We start from the raw sequence: 17,412 nt of genomic DNA, 5'->3' as shown, positions 1-17,412 counted from the left end.
AATTCAAACTACCCAAAAACCACACACAAGCAACAACAAAGCCTTCAACCACTCTTCATGGATTTGGTGACATCAAAACTTATGTTCAACAATCTCCCCCTATTTGATGAAGACAAATCCCTGGTTGGCTTGTGTTGTTTTGTTTGAATTTGAAAGCACTTGCAAAACAGAAATTGTGCATGTAGCAGATAGCAATATTACCCAGGTTTAAAAAGCACCAATGAAACAGTTTTCATCATACGGTTTCCAACAAGAAAACTAGCAAAATTAGTGTGAAAACTAGTGTGAATGAGGTGCAAGATCAGAGCATACTACAACACAATAAACCAGACAATAAAGGGTGCTAAGAACCCTAGCAAGGTACACTGTTTCTAAGACTGAAACTACTCTATACACTTATTGTTTCTTTGCCCTAATACTGACTTGAGCGTCGGAGTGCAAACGGCCGCCAAGACACCCTTTGTCTTTGCAGGTGAGAGGTTCTTCAACCCTAGGAAGTTGGATTCTCAGGCGGAGACAAGCAGGCTAAAGACTATCGTTTGAGTCAACCGACCATCAAGTCAACTGGCGAGAACATTTGGCGCCCACCGTGGGACCCGATAAAACTAGGTCCCACTCACAATCATGCTAAGAGTTTACCAGCAATATGAGGAGTATGAGGCAAGGGTCTGTCGCACCAACCGGAGGGGAAAACATCACCATGCAGCAAATCATGGTGACTATGCACGCCCAAAGTTGATCAGGAACGCATCCAGATCGACCTAGCCACGTCGCAAGGGAGTAACGAAGAGATGCGTAGAACCAATGAGGAACTGCGTAGGAGTTTGCAACAGGCAGGGTAACATGTGGTGGATGAGAGAGTCCCGTCTATACCGCCCAGGGCTCTCCCCATGCCATTCTCTCAGGCGATCATAAACGCTGTGATACCAGCCACCTTCGTGGGTCCAAAGGCCACCTTCACAGGTGTAGAGGACCCGGAGGCTCATCTCACAACTTTCCATACCTAGATGATGTTGTCAGGAGGCTTTGACCCCGTGCATTGTAAGTTATTCATGAGCACGTTGACATGCACAACATTGGACTAGTTCGTCAGTCTACCTGATGGACACATAACATCGTTCGAACAGTTTTCAACACTGTTAAGGGAGCAGTATATTGTCAATCGGGCTCCCCCTAGTCTCTTACGATCTTTTTGTCGTAAGACAGTACCAGGGAGAGTCCTTGAAAGATTTCTTAAACAGATTCGGGGCATAAGTGGTGAAGTTGCACACCAAGGATGAAGACATGATAGTGCATGCTTTCAGGAAGGGAATCCTACCAGAACCCTTCAGTGATTCACTCATAAGGTGTCGCCCCAAGACCTTTTGCGAAATCAGGCGTCCAGTTGTGGCCCATATCGTCGCAGAAGAAGAAGTTACTGAGAAACGCGAAAGCATCGCCCCAACCTGACCTCGAGGAACAGGTCAACCTCAACATGTGAGAGTGTGTGAGGCGACGACAGAGAAGAAAGCCCAAGGAAAGCAGCAACCCTACGAGACCAGGAAGCCCCAAACCAGGGCACGCACAAGGGAGGACGCGCCCCCAGGCATAATTTTCGAGTAGAGTTGAAGGATCTAATCGCTATTCCTAACATAGCGGAAAGGCTGAAGACACCCCTGAAGACTGACAAAAAGTTGGGGCCCAACAAGAATGCTTGGTGTGAATTCCACCAAGCCTATGGCCACGCCATACGCAATTGGCTGTCGCTGGGGTACCAGTTAGATGAACTGGTGAAGAACGACTTCTTGAAGGACTACCTGCATGAGCCGCATGGGGCTCAGGCGTTGGCAGCTCCAGGAGGCGATCAGCGGCACGAGGTTCCCATTAATGGTGAGATCAACACCATTTCAGGAGGGTTCTCAGGAGGAGGACGCACCGCTTCTCAGCGGAAGAAGTATGCAAGAGAGGTGATGACGGTAGAGGTACAGGAGGTAGAGACTCTTGATGTCGACCTCGTCTTCACCAAGGCCAATCGACAAGACGTCATCCCACACGACAAGGATCCAATGGTGATCTCAGTGGTGACAGTGGGAAGAAAGGTGCATCGCGTCCTCGTGGACCAGGGAAGCTCGGCCGATGTGATGTTATGGTTGACCTTCAACAAGTTGCAGTTGTCTCCAGACCAGTTGAGGCATTACACCGACTGCTTGTATGGGTTTGCTGGAGACCAGGTAAAAGTGCGTGGACACATAGAACAAAGGACGACCTTCACAGATGGCATAACTTCCCACACTGAGAACATCAGGTACCTAGTTGTTAATGCTCCCCCAGCTTATAACATACTTTTGGGTAGATCTGCCTTGAACAGGATTGGAGCGATAACCTCAACGAGGCACATGAAAATGAAGTTGCCTTCCTTAGAGGGGACAATGATCACCATTAAGTCAGACCAGAAAGAGGCTAAGAAGTGTTATGAGAATAGCCTCTAGACGAAGAGAGGAGTGTTCGTTGTCACCACCCAGCCTCCCAGGGAAGAAGGGGTCACCCGAGCAGAGGTCGCCCGGTCGCCCGAGAGAGACGTCCCGAACCAGCAGAAGACGTGTTGGAGAGGGAGATCGGTGGGAAGAAGTTCAAGCCTGGCAAATCCCTAGCCCAAGAGACATAGAACCAGATCGCTGGAGTCATAGCACGACACCTGGATGCTTTTGCATGGTCTGCCTCAGACATGCCTGGCATAGATTCAGACTTCCTATGTCATCGTCTCACCATGGACCCCCAGGTTCGACCTGTTCGCCAGAGAAGAAGAAAGTTCAATGACGAAAGGCGTCAGGTTGTCAGAGAAGAGACGCAGAAGTTGCTCAGCGCTGGTCACATGAAGGAGATCTAGTAGCCTGAGTGGCCCCTAAGTGGCTGGCAAACGTGGTATTGGTGAAGAATGCTAGTGGAAAATGGAGGATGTGCGTCGACTTCACAAACCTTAACAAGGCTTGTCAGAGGGACTCCTATCCACTGCCCAATATTGATGTTTTGGTAGACAGTGCATCTGGTTGCAGACTACTCAGTTCCTGGACGCCTTTTCTGGTTATAATCAGATCAGGATGCATCCTAGGGATGAATGGAAGACAACGTTCATGACAAAGCTATCTTGTTATTATTATAAGGTGATGCCCTTTCGGCTTAAAAATGCAAGTGCAACCTACCAGAGGCTGATGGACAAAGTGCTAGCGCCCATGATAGGGCGAAATGTCCAAGCATATGTGGATGACATGGTGGTCACCTCCCAGCAGAGGGAGCAGCATGTAGCAGATTTGGAAGAGCTATTCACCACGATAGCTAAGTGCAGATTGAAGCTGAACCTTGAGAAGTGCGCCTTCGGGGTAGAAGCAGGCAAGTTCTTGGGGTTCCTACTCACTGAATGTGGGATAGAGGCAAATTCTGAGAAGTGCGCTGCAATCATAGCAATGAGAAGCTCGATCTCAGTAAAGGAGGTGCAGCAGTTGATAAGGCGCATGGCCGCTCTGTCCAGATTCGTGTCGGCAGGGGGAGATAAGGGGCACCCCTATTTCCAGTGCCAGAAGAGGAACAACAGGTTCGTATGGACCAGGGAGTGTGAAGAGGCATTCCTCAAACTAAAGGAGTACCTGGCCAGTCCACCAATGTTGTGCAAGCCGCAGCTGGGTAGTCCATTTCGTTTGTACTTCGCAATTACAGAACGAGCGATAAGTTCGGTCCTTATGCAAGAGCCGGACTAGGTGCAGAAGCGAATCTACTTTGTTAGCAAAGTATTATAGGGGCCCAAGGTGAGATACCAGGCCATTGAGAAAGCAGCCCTAGTGGTGGTGTTCTGAGCGTGAAGACTTCGCTAGTATTTCCAGAGTTTTACAGTGATAGTAATGACAAACCTTTCCATTCACAACGTCTTGCAAAATCTAGATGTAGCAGGAAGAATTGTGTGCTGGGCAATAGAGCTATCAGAGTTTGACGTACAATATGAGTCCAAAGGCCCTATCAAAGGCCAAGTTTATGCTGATTTCGTGGTGGAGCTCTCCTCGGCAGCCACGCACCAAGAAGGAGCACTTTTCAGATGGGTACTCTCTATAGATGGTTCCTCCAACCAACAGGGTAGTTGGGCTGGCGTCATCCTGGAAGGACCAAATAGACTGTTAATTGAGCAGGCCCTGCGGTTCGCTTTCAAAGCCAGTAACAACCAGGTAGAGTATGAGACCTTGATCGCCGGAATGCTGTTGGCTAAAGAGATGGGTGCGAAAGGTTTGCTGGCAAAGAGTGACTCCTTGTTAGTTATAGGTCAGGTCACGGGAGAAGACCAGGCTAAAGAACCTCAGATGGCCGCATATCTAGAGTACGTCCAGATTCTAAGGCAGACGTTTGAAGTGTTCGAGTTAGTCCATGTACCCTGAGAACAGAACGCCCGAGCTGACTTACTAGCAAAGCTCGCCAGTTCGGGAAAAGGGGGCAGACAGAGGACAGTCATCCAGGAGACTCTGAGGACACCTCGAACTGCCACAGATAATATGGCAGAAGTCCAGCAAATTAGTATTTCGGAGGGGGTGAAGAGGAGTCATTGGTCGTTGACTCAGGAAACGTTAAAAACACCCAGAATAAGCACGTACCCAGTTTCTAGGGAGATGTCGTTGCAGGTTTACCTAGTCCAAGGGGGCGAAACCTAGATGACACCTTACAAGCGTTACTTGGCTGACGGGATACTATCGTTAGAGCCTTCAGAGGCTAGAAAAATTAAGAAAAATTCGAACAAGTACACCTTGATCGATGGAGAATTGTTTAGACATGGTTTCACTCACCCTATTCTGGTATGTGTGAGTGGTGAGCAGTGTACGCACATCATGGAAGACCTTCTTGAAGGGATATGCGGGAGCCACATCGGTGGCCGATCTCTCTCATCAAAGGCCATTCACACAGGATACTATTGGCCAACCATGAGGGAAGATTACACAGGGTATGCACAGTGGTGCAAGCAGTGCCATCAACATGTTGACTGGCACAAGGCGCCTCCAGAAGAACTCAGATCGATCTATAGCCCATGACCATTTCATATTTGGGGGATCGACATTCTGGGGCTTTTCCCTTTTAGTGGTGCGGTAGATGAAGTACCTCGTGGTAGCCATAGAATACTTCACAAAGTGGATAGAGGCTGAGCCAATGGCGCAGATCACAACCCACAAGATCCAACACTTTGTGTGGAAGAACATAGTATGCCACTTTGGAATCCCAAAATGGTTGGTGTCTGACAATGGCACCCAGTTTGCAAGCCAACAGTTGGGCAAGTTATGTACAGAACTGGGAATAAAGTAGGTATTCGCATCAGTTGAACACCCCCAGACAAACGGGCAGGTCGAGTCTGCCAACCAAGTTCTGCTCAGAGGTTTGAAGAGAAGGCTGAAGAAGGCCAAAAGGACCTGGGCAGAGGAGGTTCCTAGAATTGTGTGGGCCTACCACACTACTACCACACTACCAAAGAAACACCCTTTAGCAGGAGGAGTGTTCACCAAAGTAGAGGTACCCGCATTGGCAAGGGCAGCCTTGCGACGGGCGACCAACTCAACGAATTTGTTCCTCTTCTCTGCATTGAGCACCATATTTGCATGAGAAACAACAAAACATAAGAAACTAAATCCACACAGCATGCAGCTAGTGACAAGTACGAAGCAGAAACATTAAAGGTACCAATGTAGCCCTTGAGGGCCTTGGCACTGAACTCAAGCTTGATAAGCTCAGCAGTGTTACACACCACTCCCAAGCTCGAAGGAGCTAGCACACCTCACGATCAGGTGGAGCCAAGTTGTCGAGGCTCCTGGGTTTCTTGACTCCTGGTTTCTCCACCTAGTAAAGTGGCAAACCATCCAACAAGGTGGGATCATGAATGCTGCAACATATCTTCAAGAACTTCTTCTTAAAGCCCTTGTAAGATTGCTAAAAGAGAGTCAGGAAAACACTCCCTGCCACCCCATTGAAGCTCATCCACAGTTTCTTTCCGGGATTCTTAGCCTCAAAGAAGTAGAGGAAGAGGTCCACAGAGGGTGGATGGCCAAGATAGTCGCAAAGGATCGCGAAGGCTACCCAGCTGTTGGGATGTAGCTCGGTAGGTGCCACATTGACCTCTGTAAGGAGAGCGCACGCAAACCCCGAGAAGGGAAGGCGGAGTTTGATTCACTTGAAGATGGTGGTGTACATGAAGAAGAAGGGTTCTTCAGGATCCGCACGATCGTCTGCGCACACAGGAACGCCTTCCTGACAAGGTAGAACCTTTAGATACACGTCGAGTTCCTTCCCGAAGACGTGGAACTTATCGTGAGATTCACCCTGTTTGTACGTCTCTATGTATTTGAAGGTTTTCATTTGGAAAGTCTCAGCCAGAAGGTCCTCAGGTGCCCAATGGTAAAGGGTATTGTAATCGACAGAAGGAGGTGGGCTCGATGTGGTTTTTGTTATGGCCATCTCGATAAGAAAGCTAAAAAGGGAGAAAAGAAAGGAAGACAAATGAGGGTTTAGAAGAAGACATGATGTGACTCAATAAACTAGAAAAGCAGAGACTCGGAAACGAAGAACAAAGAAATGAAAAATGCAGAAAATATAAACAGTCCCAGAACAGTTATGGCATGTTATGAGCAATGAAATCATAAAACAAGAGTAATCATAGAGTAAACATAATACCTTTGAATAAATTAGGTTTCGGAGGTAGGAGTTTTTGAAGAAGAAGAGAGAGCATTTCAGGGAACGAGAAATGTTTGGAAATGCTTGAGTGAAGTAATGAAACAGTGACAGGAGCGTAGGGGTTTGAAAGGTTTAACGTATACGAAGAAGCGTAAGCACCAACGCGTTTTAGCCGTTGATCTTGCCATGTGTACACTGATTGAAAAATATGGTGAGACGTCACTTCGGTGCACTGTTCACGTCCTATCACCCAGTGCCACGTAGGTCGTCTTGGGCGATCGCTTAGTCTCTTCACTGAAACAAGTTACATCTCAAGACTGGGGGGCTTGTGTACCGACCTGTCTTCGGGCATTGACCAAAGTCAACATGTGGTAGGACCCACTAGGGGCTCCAAGAGGAAAAGTCAATATGTTGACCGCTTCGGGTGTTTACAGGCCTTGGGCATCGCCAGCTTTAGGCGTCGACCATTATAGGGCCTCGACTGCCATAGGCGTCGCCCACCTCGAAGGCGTAACCAGTTGTCCTGAGAACGTGCTTTGGCCTAGATGGTGCCACCCCCCGATACCCACAGGTAGAAATGACCGTGGAGGGGGCGGCATAGAAGGAGGCGGCACGGTAGAGGCTTGGAGGCCTCGGGCCTCGGTATGTCAGGAAGAGAGCATAGCTGAGAAAGGTGGATTTAAAGCCACACCTTCAGTATCAGTAAGAAGAGCCCCAATCCACGACTTATCCGCGCATGAGGTGTAAGAATGGAGCAGATACGACCTGTAAGAGGCCACGCCCCAGAGGGGCGTCTACATGCAGGGTACGTGAGCAACTCAGGGGACTCCCAGGGGAAGTGACTCAGAGACGGGTGCATCGGTTGGCTCCCATGCAGTCACCCCTAGGCGCGCCCGCACTCCAACAGGGCTGCCGCACACGCTAGGATACTCCTAAGTCTGGAATGCAGCATCGTGACGTGCGCTCGCTAGTAAGATTAAGTCAGAGAAGCAACGTGGCAGAAACGCGGGTAAAGGTATATAAGGAACAAGAGAAACAACATAAGGTACGTTTTCCAAATACTCTGTCATTTGGCAAACTACACGCACTTGTGAACTTGAGAGGGAATAGGAGAGAATTCAGTTACGCACTTCCACGAGCACGGTTGTTGCCTTGTTCTGACACGGAGGTGCACGGTGTTTTCTACCTCGTTTACTGACTTGAGCGTCGGAGTGCAAACAGCCGCGAGCGCGCCGTTTGTCTCTGTGTTGCAGGAAATTTTCACGGGATGATATGATTCCAATAGCAAGATATAGATGATTCTTTGACATTTTATCGAATGAACTTCAGTTCGAGATTGAATAGGCACTTTTATAGAAATGGATCAATGTTCTATGTTTCAAGAACTAACCAAAACTTGCGCCAAACACGAAAACTCATATGGAAGTCCCATTTCTTGTCAATTGAACCGATTAAAAGATGCAAGAATGCAAATGAACCGATTAAATTGTCTTAAAAGTGAAATGAACCTAACAAAGCCATAGAAAAGGAAGATGAACCGATTAAAATAGCAAAAGAAGCTAGAACACCGAATAGAATTGCAAGAAATGAACCTAAGACATGTTTAGGAGTTCATATGAGTACGAAAATGGAAGAAATAGATGGAGAAGAAAGAAGACTTATGTGGTTGTAGTTCTTGGTTGATGAACACACCACTTGAAGTGTGAAAGCTCCAAGATAAGTGTGAATTGCCGCCACTTGAGGAACCAAGGCAGTCAAGATGAGACTAGGAAGAGGAGAAGGCAAGTTCTCACTGCACTCAATCACCAATTTGGGAGAGTTTTGTTACTTAAAATTTCAATTCTGAATTTAGAAGGACCCAAGCCCTCCTTTTATAGGAGCAAGGGCCGGTCACGAGGCTTACAAAGCTTGTACCACAAGCTACCCAAAAGTCTCCTAAGCTAACGCCTATAGTGACTCATGAAGAGTCACCTTCTAGAAAATTCTAAACTAAAGCCTAAAGATGCTTTACAAAAGAGGTATCTAGTGTTTCCCTCTAAGCACCTTCCTAAAAACTATGTATTTAAACATTCTACTTTTTATACAAAAGACACTATAAAAAGAGAAAACAATCTACCACTACTTCCTAATTCCTTAAACTTGCTCCTTGTAAGCCTTTGAGGTAAGCTAATGACTTCTTGAGCTTCTTCAACTTCGGCCTCTACCTCCTCTTGCCCTTGATCTTCGGCCTCTATCTCTTCTTGATCTTGATCTCCATCACGGGAGAAGGAGCAGGTTCAAAGGTTCGCGTTCCACCGTTCGAAGAGACGCACGAAGGTGCTCATTTAAGAAACTCATTTCTTAAGAAGAAAACCAGAAAACCAGTGTGTGTGGCAGCACCATTACAACAACAAACCTATGATACCATATCAGAATTGCAGAAAAAATCTATGGTGTATCAAAGCTATGATAGCGGCAAAATTAACACAACATTAAAGTACCATAGACCTCTAAAATTACAACAAGGAAACCACAATTTCTCCCCTTATCTTTCCTTCATCCAACAGTCCTCTAAATGGAAGTGTACCGACCTGTCCTCGGGCGTTGACCAAAGTCAAACATACGGTGGGACCCACCAAGGGGCTCCAAGGAGGAAAGTTAGCGTGTTGACCGCTTTGGGCGTCGCCAGGTGTGGGCGTCGCCAAGTGTAAGCGTTGACAATTTTAAGCGTCTCCCACCTTAAAGGCGACTCGTTGTCCTAAGAGCGTGTGTTGGCCCCGATGGTGCCACCCCCCGATACCCGCGGGTAGGGAAGAGGAGGCCGGCACGATAAGAGGCCACGGTACGGGCGAGGGGGCCTCGAACACCGGTACCTCAGAACAATAATAAAGAGAAGAGAAAGGTGGCTTCAAGGCCATATTCCCAGTACTAGTAGGGAGTAACCTGACTCGTGAAGTACTCATGCATGGGGTGCAGGACGGGGCTACCCGCGCCACCTTTGGAGAATCCCTAGGACATATACGACCCGAGAGAGGGCCATGCCCCAGGGGTAATCCACGTGCATGGTATGAGAGGAAGGCAGTACACTCCCAGGGCGAGTGATTAGAGGCTGGGGCGCATGAGTTGACACCAGATAGTCACCCGTTACGCCAGATGAACTTCTAAGAAGGAAGACTTACGCGCTGGGATTTCCCTAAGTTGGGTTACAACGTCGTAAGGCCTTCCACGTGGAATTACGCTCAAGTCATAGGTGACACATGGCAGTAGCACTGAAACTCAAGGTATATAAGCCTTTCTGGAAACTTAGTAAGGTACGTTTTCACACGTTCTAATCATTTGCACGCTTACACACTGTACGCACGAGTGATTGGAGCACCAGAGAGAAGTTCGTTAGAATACAGTTACACGCCTCCAGAACATCGCAGTTACGGTGTTCCGATACGGAGGTGCATAGTGTTTTCTGCCTACTGACTTGATCGTCGGAGTGCAAACGGTCGCGAGGGCGCCCTTTGTTCTCTTTGTTTCAGGTACTCACGAAGGTGTAGGGTGAAAATCTGGAACCAAGACGGCTACGCACGAAGCACATTCTGGTCAACCGGAAGGAACATTTCGCGTCCACCGTGGGGTCGATCTAAAACATCAGTCCCACCGCTCAAGTTTTTGCTGTTCGTAGTTAAAGTTTGCTCAGTTCTACCGTTTGTTCGTGGTTTGCTCAGTTTTCATCGTCTTTTTGATCTTGATCAGTTCCAACCGTTCGTTCCCAGTTTTCTTGAGTTTCTACCGTTCGTTCGCGATTCCGCTCGTTTTCACCGAAGGATTTTCAAGAACTGTTGTTACAGTTTGAAGTTCTTCAAGAAACTGCAAGAATGAGGACAATAAGGCAAAGTTCGACGCGCGCTGAGAGCGGTGACATGACCATGCAGCAGGTCATGGATATGATGCAAGGCCTGCAGGAAGCAATGGCGGCATCAAAGGTTGAGCAAGAGCATATACAAGTGGATTTGGCGGCGTCGTAGGCAAGGAATGAAGAGTTGTGTCGCGTGCGCCGCAGGTTGCGCGACCACCCTGGGAGTCGTGAAGCAGAAGATCGTGAATGTTTCACGTCACCCAGGGAGTTCTCCACACTGTTCTCGCAGTCGATCATGGAGGCGGTGATCCCTCACACGTTCGTGGGTCCCAAGGTGACTTTCACGGGGATGGAAGACCCCGAAGCGCACCTCACTGCGTTCCACACACAGATGATGTTGTAGGCTGCTCCGACGCCGTGAGGTGCAAGCTCTTCATGAGCACGTTAACTGGAATGGCCATGGACTGGTTTATCAGCCTTCAAGACGACCACATCACTTCCTTCGCACAACTCTCACAGCTATGTCGCGAACGGTACATAGCGAACCGGGCTTCTCCACCAGTATCATATGATTTATTCGACGTGAAGCAGTATCAAGGCGAAACCTTGAAAGAGTACATCAATCGCTTCGGGGCGCAGGTGGTGAAGGTTCACACCACAAAGGAACCGATGATAGTCTATGCGTTTAGGAAGGGGATGTGCCCTGGACCGTTCTATGAGTCAATCATCCGAAGCCGCCCCGAACCTTTGGAGAAATAAGGCGTTGCACAGTGGAGCACATCACCACAGAGGGCGAGGTGTGTGAGAAGCGTACGAGTGTTGCCCCAGCTCGCCTAAGAGCGTCGTCGCGTGCACAGCCTGCCAGGGTGAACAAGGTCGCGATTAGTAGGAAGGGTAAAGAGAGGAAGTGCCCGTACGAGGCAAGGAGGCCCTAGGCGAACGGAGGGGAATAGGCCGGCGCAGGAGGGTTATAGGTCGTTAAGGCAAAATTTCGTGGTAGAGTTGAAAGATCTAATCGTCGTGCCTAACATAGCAGATAGGCTGAGGCCCCCAGGGAAGACTGACAAAGTGTTGGGACCTCATAAGGACGCGTGGTGCGAGTTCCACCAAGCGTTCGGGCATCACATCAACAACTGCTTGGCGCTGGGCCATCAGTTGGACGAGTTGAAAAGTGGATTCCTGAAGGACTATCTGGCCGGGACTTCTACGGCCGTGGTTCTGGCGGAACCAGAAGAGGATCAGGCATATGAGATGCCGATCCATGGAGAAATGCATACCATCTCTGGTGGCTTCTCAGGAGGAGGATGCACTGCCTCTCAGCTCAAGAGGTACGTGCGATCGGTTAATTCAGTAGCTGAGGAAGGACTGGATGACCCGTAGGAGTCAGACCTTGTGTTTACAAAGGCTGACGTACGCGACGTCGTCTCCCATGATAATGACCCTATAGTCATTACGGTTGTCACCACTGGGAGAAGGGTACATCGAGTCCTCGTGGACTAGGGAAGCTCCGCAGACGTCATGTTTTGGTCCACATTCAACAAGCTGCAGTTGTCCCCTGATCTGCTGAGGCCATACACGGGATGTCTATATGGGTTCACAGGGGACTAAGTGGAGGTACGTGGCTACCTGGAGCTGAGGACGACGTTTACAGATGGGACGATGTCAGGTACTGAGAGCATCCAATTCCTAGTCGTGAACGCTAATTCAGCCTACAACATTTTGTTGGGAAGGCCTGCGTTTAATAGGCTAAGTGTAGTGGCTTCCACACGCCACATGAAGATGAAGTTACCGGACCTTAGTGGCCCGGAAGTGCTATGAGAATACCCTAAAAACAAAAAGGGGAGTGGTTATGGAGATGGAACGCCTGCTCATTGCAGTTACGCCTATGGAGGTGGAGCCCTTGGAGGAGGCAGAACCCATGGAGGCGTCGCCAGTCGAGGCCGTGCCCGCGGAGGAAGCGCCTAGGGGGGCCGCACCCTTAGAAGGAATACCTGGGGAGGCCTCGCCTATGGAAGAAGTATCCGGGGACGCCTCGCCCATGGAAGAAGTATCCGGGGACGCCTCGCCCATGAAAGAAGTATCCGGGGATGCCTCGCCCGCAGAGGTGACGCTTAGAAGAGAAGGCCGTGGAAGTGAGTCTCGCGCTGAGAGCGCTCGGGACAGGCGACCCGAGCCAGTAGAAAACGTGGTGGAGAGGCAAATTGGGGGTAAGATCTTCAAGTTAGGGCGATTGCTAAGTCAAGAGGAGCAGGATGAGGTGGCGGCGGTAATCTCGCGCCACCTGGACGCATTTGCATGGTCCGCCTTGGACATACCAAGCATCGACCCAAATTTTTTGTGCCACCATCTCACTATGGACTCCAAGGTCCGCCCGGTGCGTCAAAGGAGGAGAAAGTTCAATGAGGAGAGGCGCCTTGTCGTGCAGGAAGAAACAAAGAAGCTGTTGAGTGCTAGACACATCCGAGAAATTCGGTACCCTGAGTGGCTGGCTAATGTGGTCTTAGTGAAGAAGGCGAATGGGAAGTGGAGGATGTGCGTAGACTTCACAGACCTGAACAAGGCGTGCCCCAAGGACTCGTATCCTCTGCCTAGCATCGACACATTGGTAGACAACGCCTCGGGCTGTAAAATGCTGAGTTTCTTGGATGCATTCTCGTGGTACAATCAGATCAAGATGCATCCACGTGATGAGAGCAAAACGACGTTCGTGACCGAGACATGTAGCTACTGCTACAAGGTCATGCCGTTTGGGCTGAAGAATGCAGACGCCACCTACCAGAGATTGATGGATAAGATCCTTGCACCTATGCTGGGAAGAAACGTGTAGGCTTATGTTGATGACATGGTGGTGACCTCCCAGGAGAGAGGGCGACACACAACTGACCTGGAAGAGCTGTTCGCTATGATAGCTATGTACCGCCTCAAGCTGAACCCAGAGAAGTGCGTTTTTGGGGTCGAAGCGGGAAAATTTCTAGGTTTTATGTTCACTGAGCGGGGAATAGAGGAAAACCCCGATAAGTGCGTGACAAATCATCGCTGATCCGGTCGGTCATCGGTAGTCGGTGACGTCAGCAAAGGATAGCCACGTGGACTGTTCTTAGGGGAACATGTGGGCCAGGGAAGTAGACGAGTCATTGATAAAGTCACCCAGGGGGTGATCGGTCGTCACAGGATGCGCGATCAGCGCCTAGATAAGCGCCTGGAAGCAAAGGGCGTGGCGCTATGGTGCACCGATCGGTCGTCTGGTGTGGGCGATGGTCATCGGGTTTTCGTGTTGCACGCAGTTAAACTGAAAGCGAAGGACGTTTCCCAGCGAGAGCGTTGCATACGAACCTTGTTTGGCAGAGTATCAGAGAAAGGAGAAGTTAAGTGTTTAGTAGTTTCGTGCACGAGAGTGGCCTAAGGGAGCTAGTAAGCCAGTCGGTGATTGGTGCTCTCTTAGCCCATAACGTGCATGGCGCAAAGCATAGGTGATCGTTCACAGAGTAGGTGATGCCTAGTGCGTGCGCTTAGCCAAGCCACATTTGGTACTCACGCTGAGGTTGCACGAGACACCTAGTGAAAGAAACACGCTAAGTTACTTCATACACGAATAACATAAGCGCGCAACAGAGTATATAAAGGCATTCCGCGCTCATGCAGACGAGGTAAGATTCATTCTCGCAAGTTACTAGTTTACACAGAGAGAGAGAGAGAATCATAGAGTGCACACAAGTCTCGCTGAGATTCTTAGTTCTGTAGTTCTTTGGTGGTTGTGCAAAGGCTGACTTGAGCGTCGGAGTGCAATCGACCGCTAAAGGCACCGTTTATTGTGTTTCGCAGGTTTGCTTGGAGTTCTTGTGGAGTGCTTGAAGCGTTCTTGCGGAAGACAGAGTTTGACGTGGCGAATCCTTCGACGTTCGAATCACCTGCAAGATCATTTGGCGCTCATTTTGGGGCCCGTGTGAATTTGTGATCCCATCCACACTTTGCTGTCAGACTTTGTTTGTTCTTGAGATTCTTTGCTGAAAAAAGATGAGAAAGACAAGGCAAACTTCACTCGCGCCATCAGCTGAAGAAGGAGCTGTGACAATGGCTCAGGTCTTGGAGATGATGCGAGCGCTACAAGATAATGTGGCAACGTCAAGAATGGAACAAGAAAGGATGGAAGCGGATTTAGTTGCGTCACAGAGCAGAAACGAGGAGTTTGACAGAGTGAATGAAGAGTTGTGCAAGGCGCTGCAGGCGCAGAAGGAACACGCAGCGGAGGAAAGAGTGGTGTCACCGCCATCTCCCCCCAGGACTTTCCCCATGCCTTTCTCATCTGAGATCATGAGTGCAGTGGTGCCACCAAACTTGGTGGGGGTGAAAGCCTCGTTTACAGGGGTGGAGGACCTAGAGACGCATCTGACTGCGTTTCACACCCAGATGATGCTCTCTCTGGGGGCTCAGATGCAGTGTATTGCAAGCTGTTGATGAGCAGCCTGAGCGGGATTGCTCTGGAGTGGTGCGTGAGCCTACCAGATGGCCACATCACTTCGTTTCAGCAGTTCTCTAAGTTGTTCATGGAGCAGTACATCGTGAACAGGGCACCCCCAGTGGTGTCGTATGATTTGTTTGATGCGTGACAAAACCAAGGTGAGTCCCTCAGGGACTACCTTAGTCGTTTTGGAGCCCAGGTGGTGAGGCTGCCCAGCAAAGATGAAGACATGCTGGTGCATGCGTTCAAGAAAGGGGTTCTGCCGGGCCCTTTCAGTGAATCTTTGATCAGAAATCACCCCAGCACCTTCGCGGAGATTAGGCGTCATGTTGTGGCGCACATCGTGGTAGAAACGGAGGTTTCTGAGAAGAGGGGAAGCGCGGCCCCAACCAAGTCGTAAGGAGGACCGAGCAGGTCTCAGCAGCCGATGAGGGTGCATGAGGCCAAGGAAGGAAAGAGGGCTCAGGGGAAGCCGCGCCCTTACGAGCCTAGGAAGGACCAGGGCAGGGGGTGCGTGAGGGAGAGCAACGTGCCCCCCAGGTTTGACTTCGTGGTGGAGTTGGCGGAGCTGATCGCCATTCCAGCCATAGCGGCAAGGTTGCGAGCACCAGAGAAGACCGACAAGGTGCTCGGAAGGAAGAAGAACGTGTGGTGTGAGTTTCACCAGGCTTATGGCCACTCACTCCACACTTGCTTGGCGTTGGGACACCAACTCGCGGAGTTGGTAAAAAGTGGCTTTCTGAGCGATTACTTGCGGGAGACGCAAGGTGATCGGGAGTCGGGGCCACCAGCGGAAGATCCGCAGCACGAGGTACCTGTGCACGGGGAGGTGCATACGATCGCGGGGGGCTTCTCTGGAGGAGGGTGTACAACCTCTCAGATGAAGAGGTACGCTCGGTCGGTGATGATTGTCGACTCGGTGGAAGAAGATCATTCCCCCGATGCTGACATCACGTTTACAAAGGCGGATCTCCGGGACGTTGTGCCTCACGACAATGATCCTATAGTCATCTCCCTCGTCACGGCAGGGAGAAAGGTGCACAGGGTCCTCGTGGACCAGGGAAGCTCAGCAGACATGATGTTTTGGCTGACGTTCAACAAGCTGCAGCTGTCCCTTGATCATCTAAGGTCGTACCCGGGGTGCTTGTATGGCTTCGCAGGGGACCAGGTGGAGGTGCGAGGCTACATAGAGTTGAGGACCACATTCACAAATGGATCCATTGCTCGCACGGAAAAAATTAAGTACCTAGTGGTCAATGCCCCATTCGCCTACAACATACTATTGGGAAGGCCGACGCTCAACATGTTGGGAGCTGTACCGCCGACGAGGCACATGAAGTTGAAGTTGCCGTCGATAGAAGGGGTGGTGATAACCATTAAGTCGGACCAGAAGGACGCTAGGCGCTGCTATGAGAACAACCTCAAGCAGCAAAGGAGTGTGTGCCATGTTACCTCGACACCACCGCCAGGTGTGGACGAGAGGCGATCGGAGGTTGCAGTGCTGGGAAGAGTTCGGCGATCCCCAGAACGTGGAACGCCACACACTTGAAGTTCTATTTTAGTTGAAAATGTAAAGTAGTCGCGCTTTCGCGTTAGTATAAACAGTTTGAGCAGTTCAGGGGCACTCTTCTTCCCAGAAGAGGGTTTAAATGAGGCCACCCAATAAAAAAAGAAGTTTTCAGTATAAGAGTTTGCAAAGTTTTAAAGTTAAAATCCTCCTCGCCCCAGGCGCGAGTGCGGGTAATCGGTTAGGCCTTCCTCGCCCCAGGCGCGAGCATGGCAACCGGTTTAAAGTCCTCCTCACCCCAAGTGTAAGTGCAGGCATGTAAGGTTCAAAAAGCCAGGGGTGCTAGTAAGCCCAAGAAGGGAAAGGAAGGATTTCGAGAAATGCCTTTACCCAAGTGGCATAGCATCAATATTGGCGCAGTAGAACTCTTAGTAAAAACCCTTCTCACCCCAGGAGTGAGAAGGTGGAAGCACGACCTGATGTGTTAAGGGTCGATGACCTTGGGGCAGGCAAGAGGGGTTATCGAGAAACACTCTTCATCCCCAAAGCGAGAAATCATCCTTGACCGATCGGTGTAGGAGTCCTCTATGCACTTAGCGCTGGAGCGACAAGCGATATAAGGAGATATAAGGTAGAAGCAGAGGTGCGATGACTGATGAATGGGTGGCAGTGGCATTCTAATCGGTTATCGGTGGTTAGAGCGTTGTTTAAGAAGTTTTAGACAAGTTCTTACGCGATAGGTCTGAGCAAGCAAAGCCACGCCAGAACAATTATCAAGTGTTGTTAGTTGTGATCAAAGTCAGAAGTAAGAGAAGTCAGGTACAGCGAAGATTTGTGCCAAGTCGAGCAGGTTAGCAGTTAATCGTGCATGGCAAGAGATAAAAACTAAGAGATACACAGCAGAAGAAACAGTAAGAGGAAAGTGGCATTTTATATATACAATAAGAGTTT

At 49.7% G+C, this 17,412-nt stretch overlaps 4 protein-coding genes across 4 annotated transcripts; all 4 read left to right on the top strand.

Annotated features, from left to right (window-relative positions):
* Nucleotides 1-624: 624 nt before the first annotated feature.
* LOC137829211 (uncharacterized) lies at nucleotides 625-2,468 on the top strand. Its single transcript, XM_068636007.2, has 2 exons — nucleotides 625-715; nucleotides 1,636-2,468. The coding sequence occupies exons 1-2, from the start codon at nucleotides 625-627 to the stop codon at nucleotides 2,466-2,468; spliced, it is 924 nt and encodes a 307-aa protein (XP_068492108.2).
* Nucleotides 2,469-3,872: 1,404 nt separating this feature from the next.
* Nucleotides 3,873-4,397, top strand: LOC137829210 (uncharacterized). Its single transcript, XM_068636006.2, has one exon. It carries the CDS (start codon nucleotides 3,873-3,875, stop codon nucleotides 4,395-4,397), a length of 525 nt encoding a protein of 174 aa, XP_068492107.2.
* A 270-nt stretch (nucleotides 4,398-4,667) lies between these two features.
* LOC150025833 (uncharacterized) lies at nucleotides 4,668-5,042 on the top strand. The gene has a single exon (XM_090304764.1). It carries the CDS (start codon nucleotides 4,668-4,670, stop codon nucleotides 5,040-5,042), a length of 375 nt encoding a protein of 124 aa, XP_090160890.1.
* A 10,816-nt stretch (nucleotides 5,043-15,858) lies between these two features.
* On the top strand, nucleotides 15,859-16,503 carry LOC137824834 (uncharacterized). Its single transcript, XM_068630511.2, has one exon. It carries the CDS (start codon nucleotides 15,859-15,861, stop codon nucleotides 16,501-16,503), a length of 645 nt encoding a protein of 214 aa, XP_068486612.2.
* Nucleotides 16,504-17,412: the final 909 nt, after the last annotated feature.

The sequence above is a fragment of the Phaseolus vulgaris genome, chromosome 7, assembly GCF_051622355.1.
Source record: "Phaseolus vulgaris cultivar YP4 chromosome 7, ASM5162235v1, whole genome shotgun sequence".
Taxonomy (NCBI): domain Eukaryota; kingdom Viridiplantae; phylum Streptophyta; class Magnoliopsida; order Fabales; family Fabaceae; genus Phaseolus; species Phaseolus vulgaris.
The sequence above is the reverse complement of the archived record's forward strand: the minus strand, read 5'-3'. Positions and strand labels throughout refer to the sequence as shown.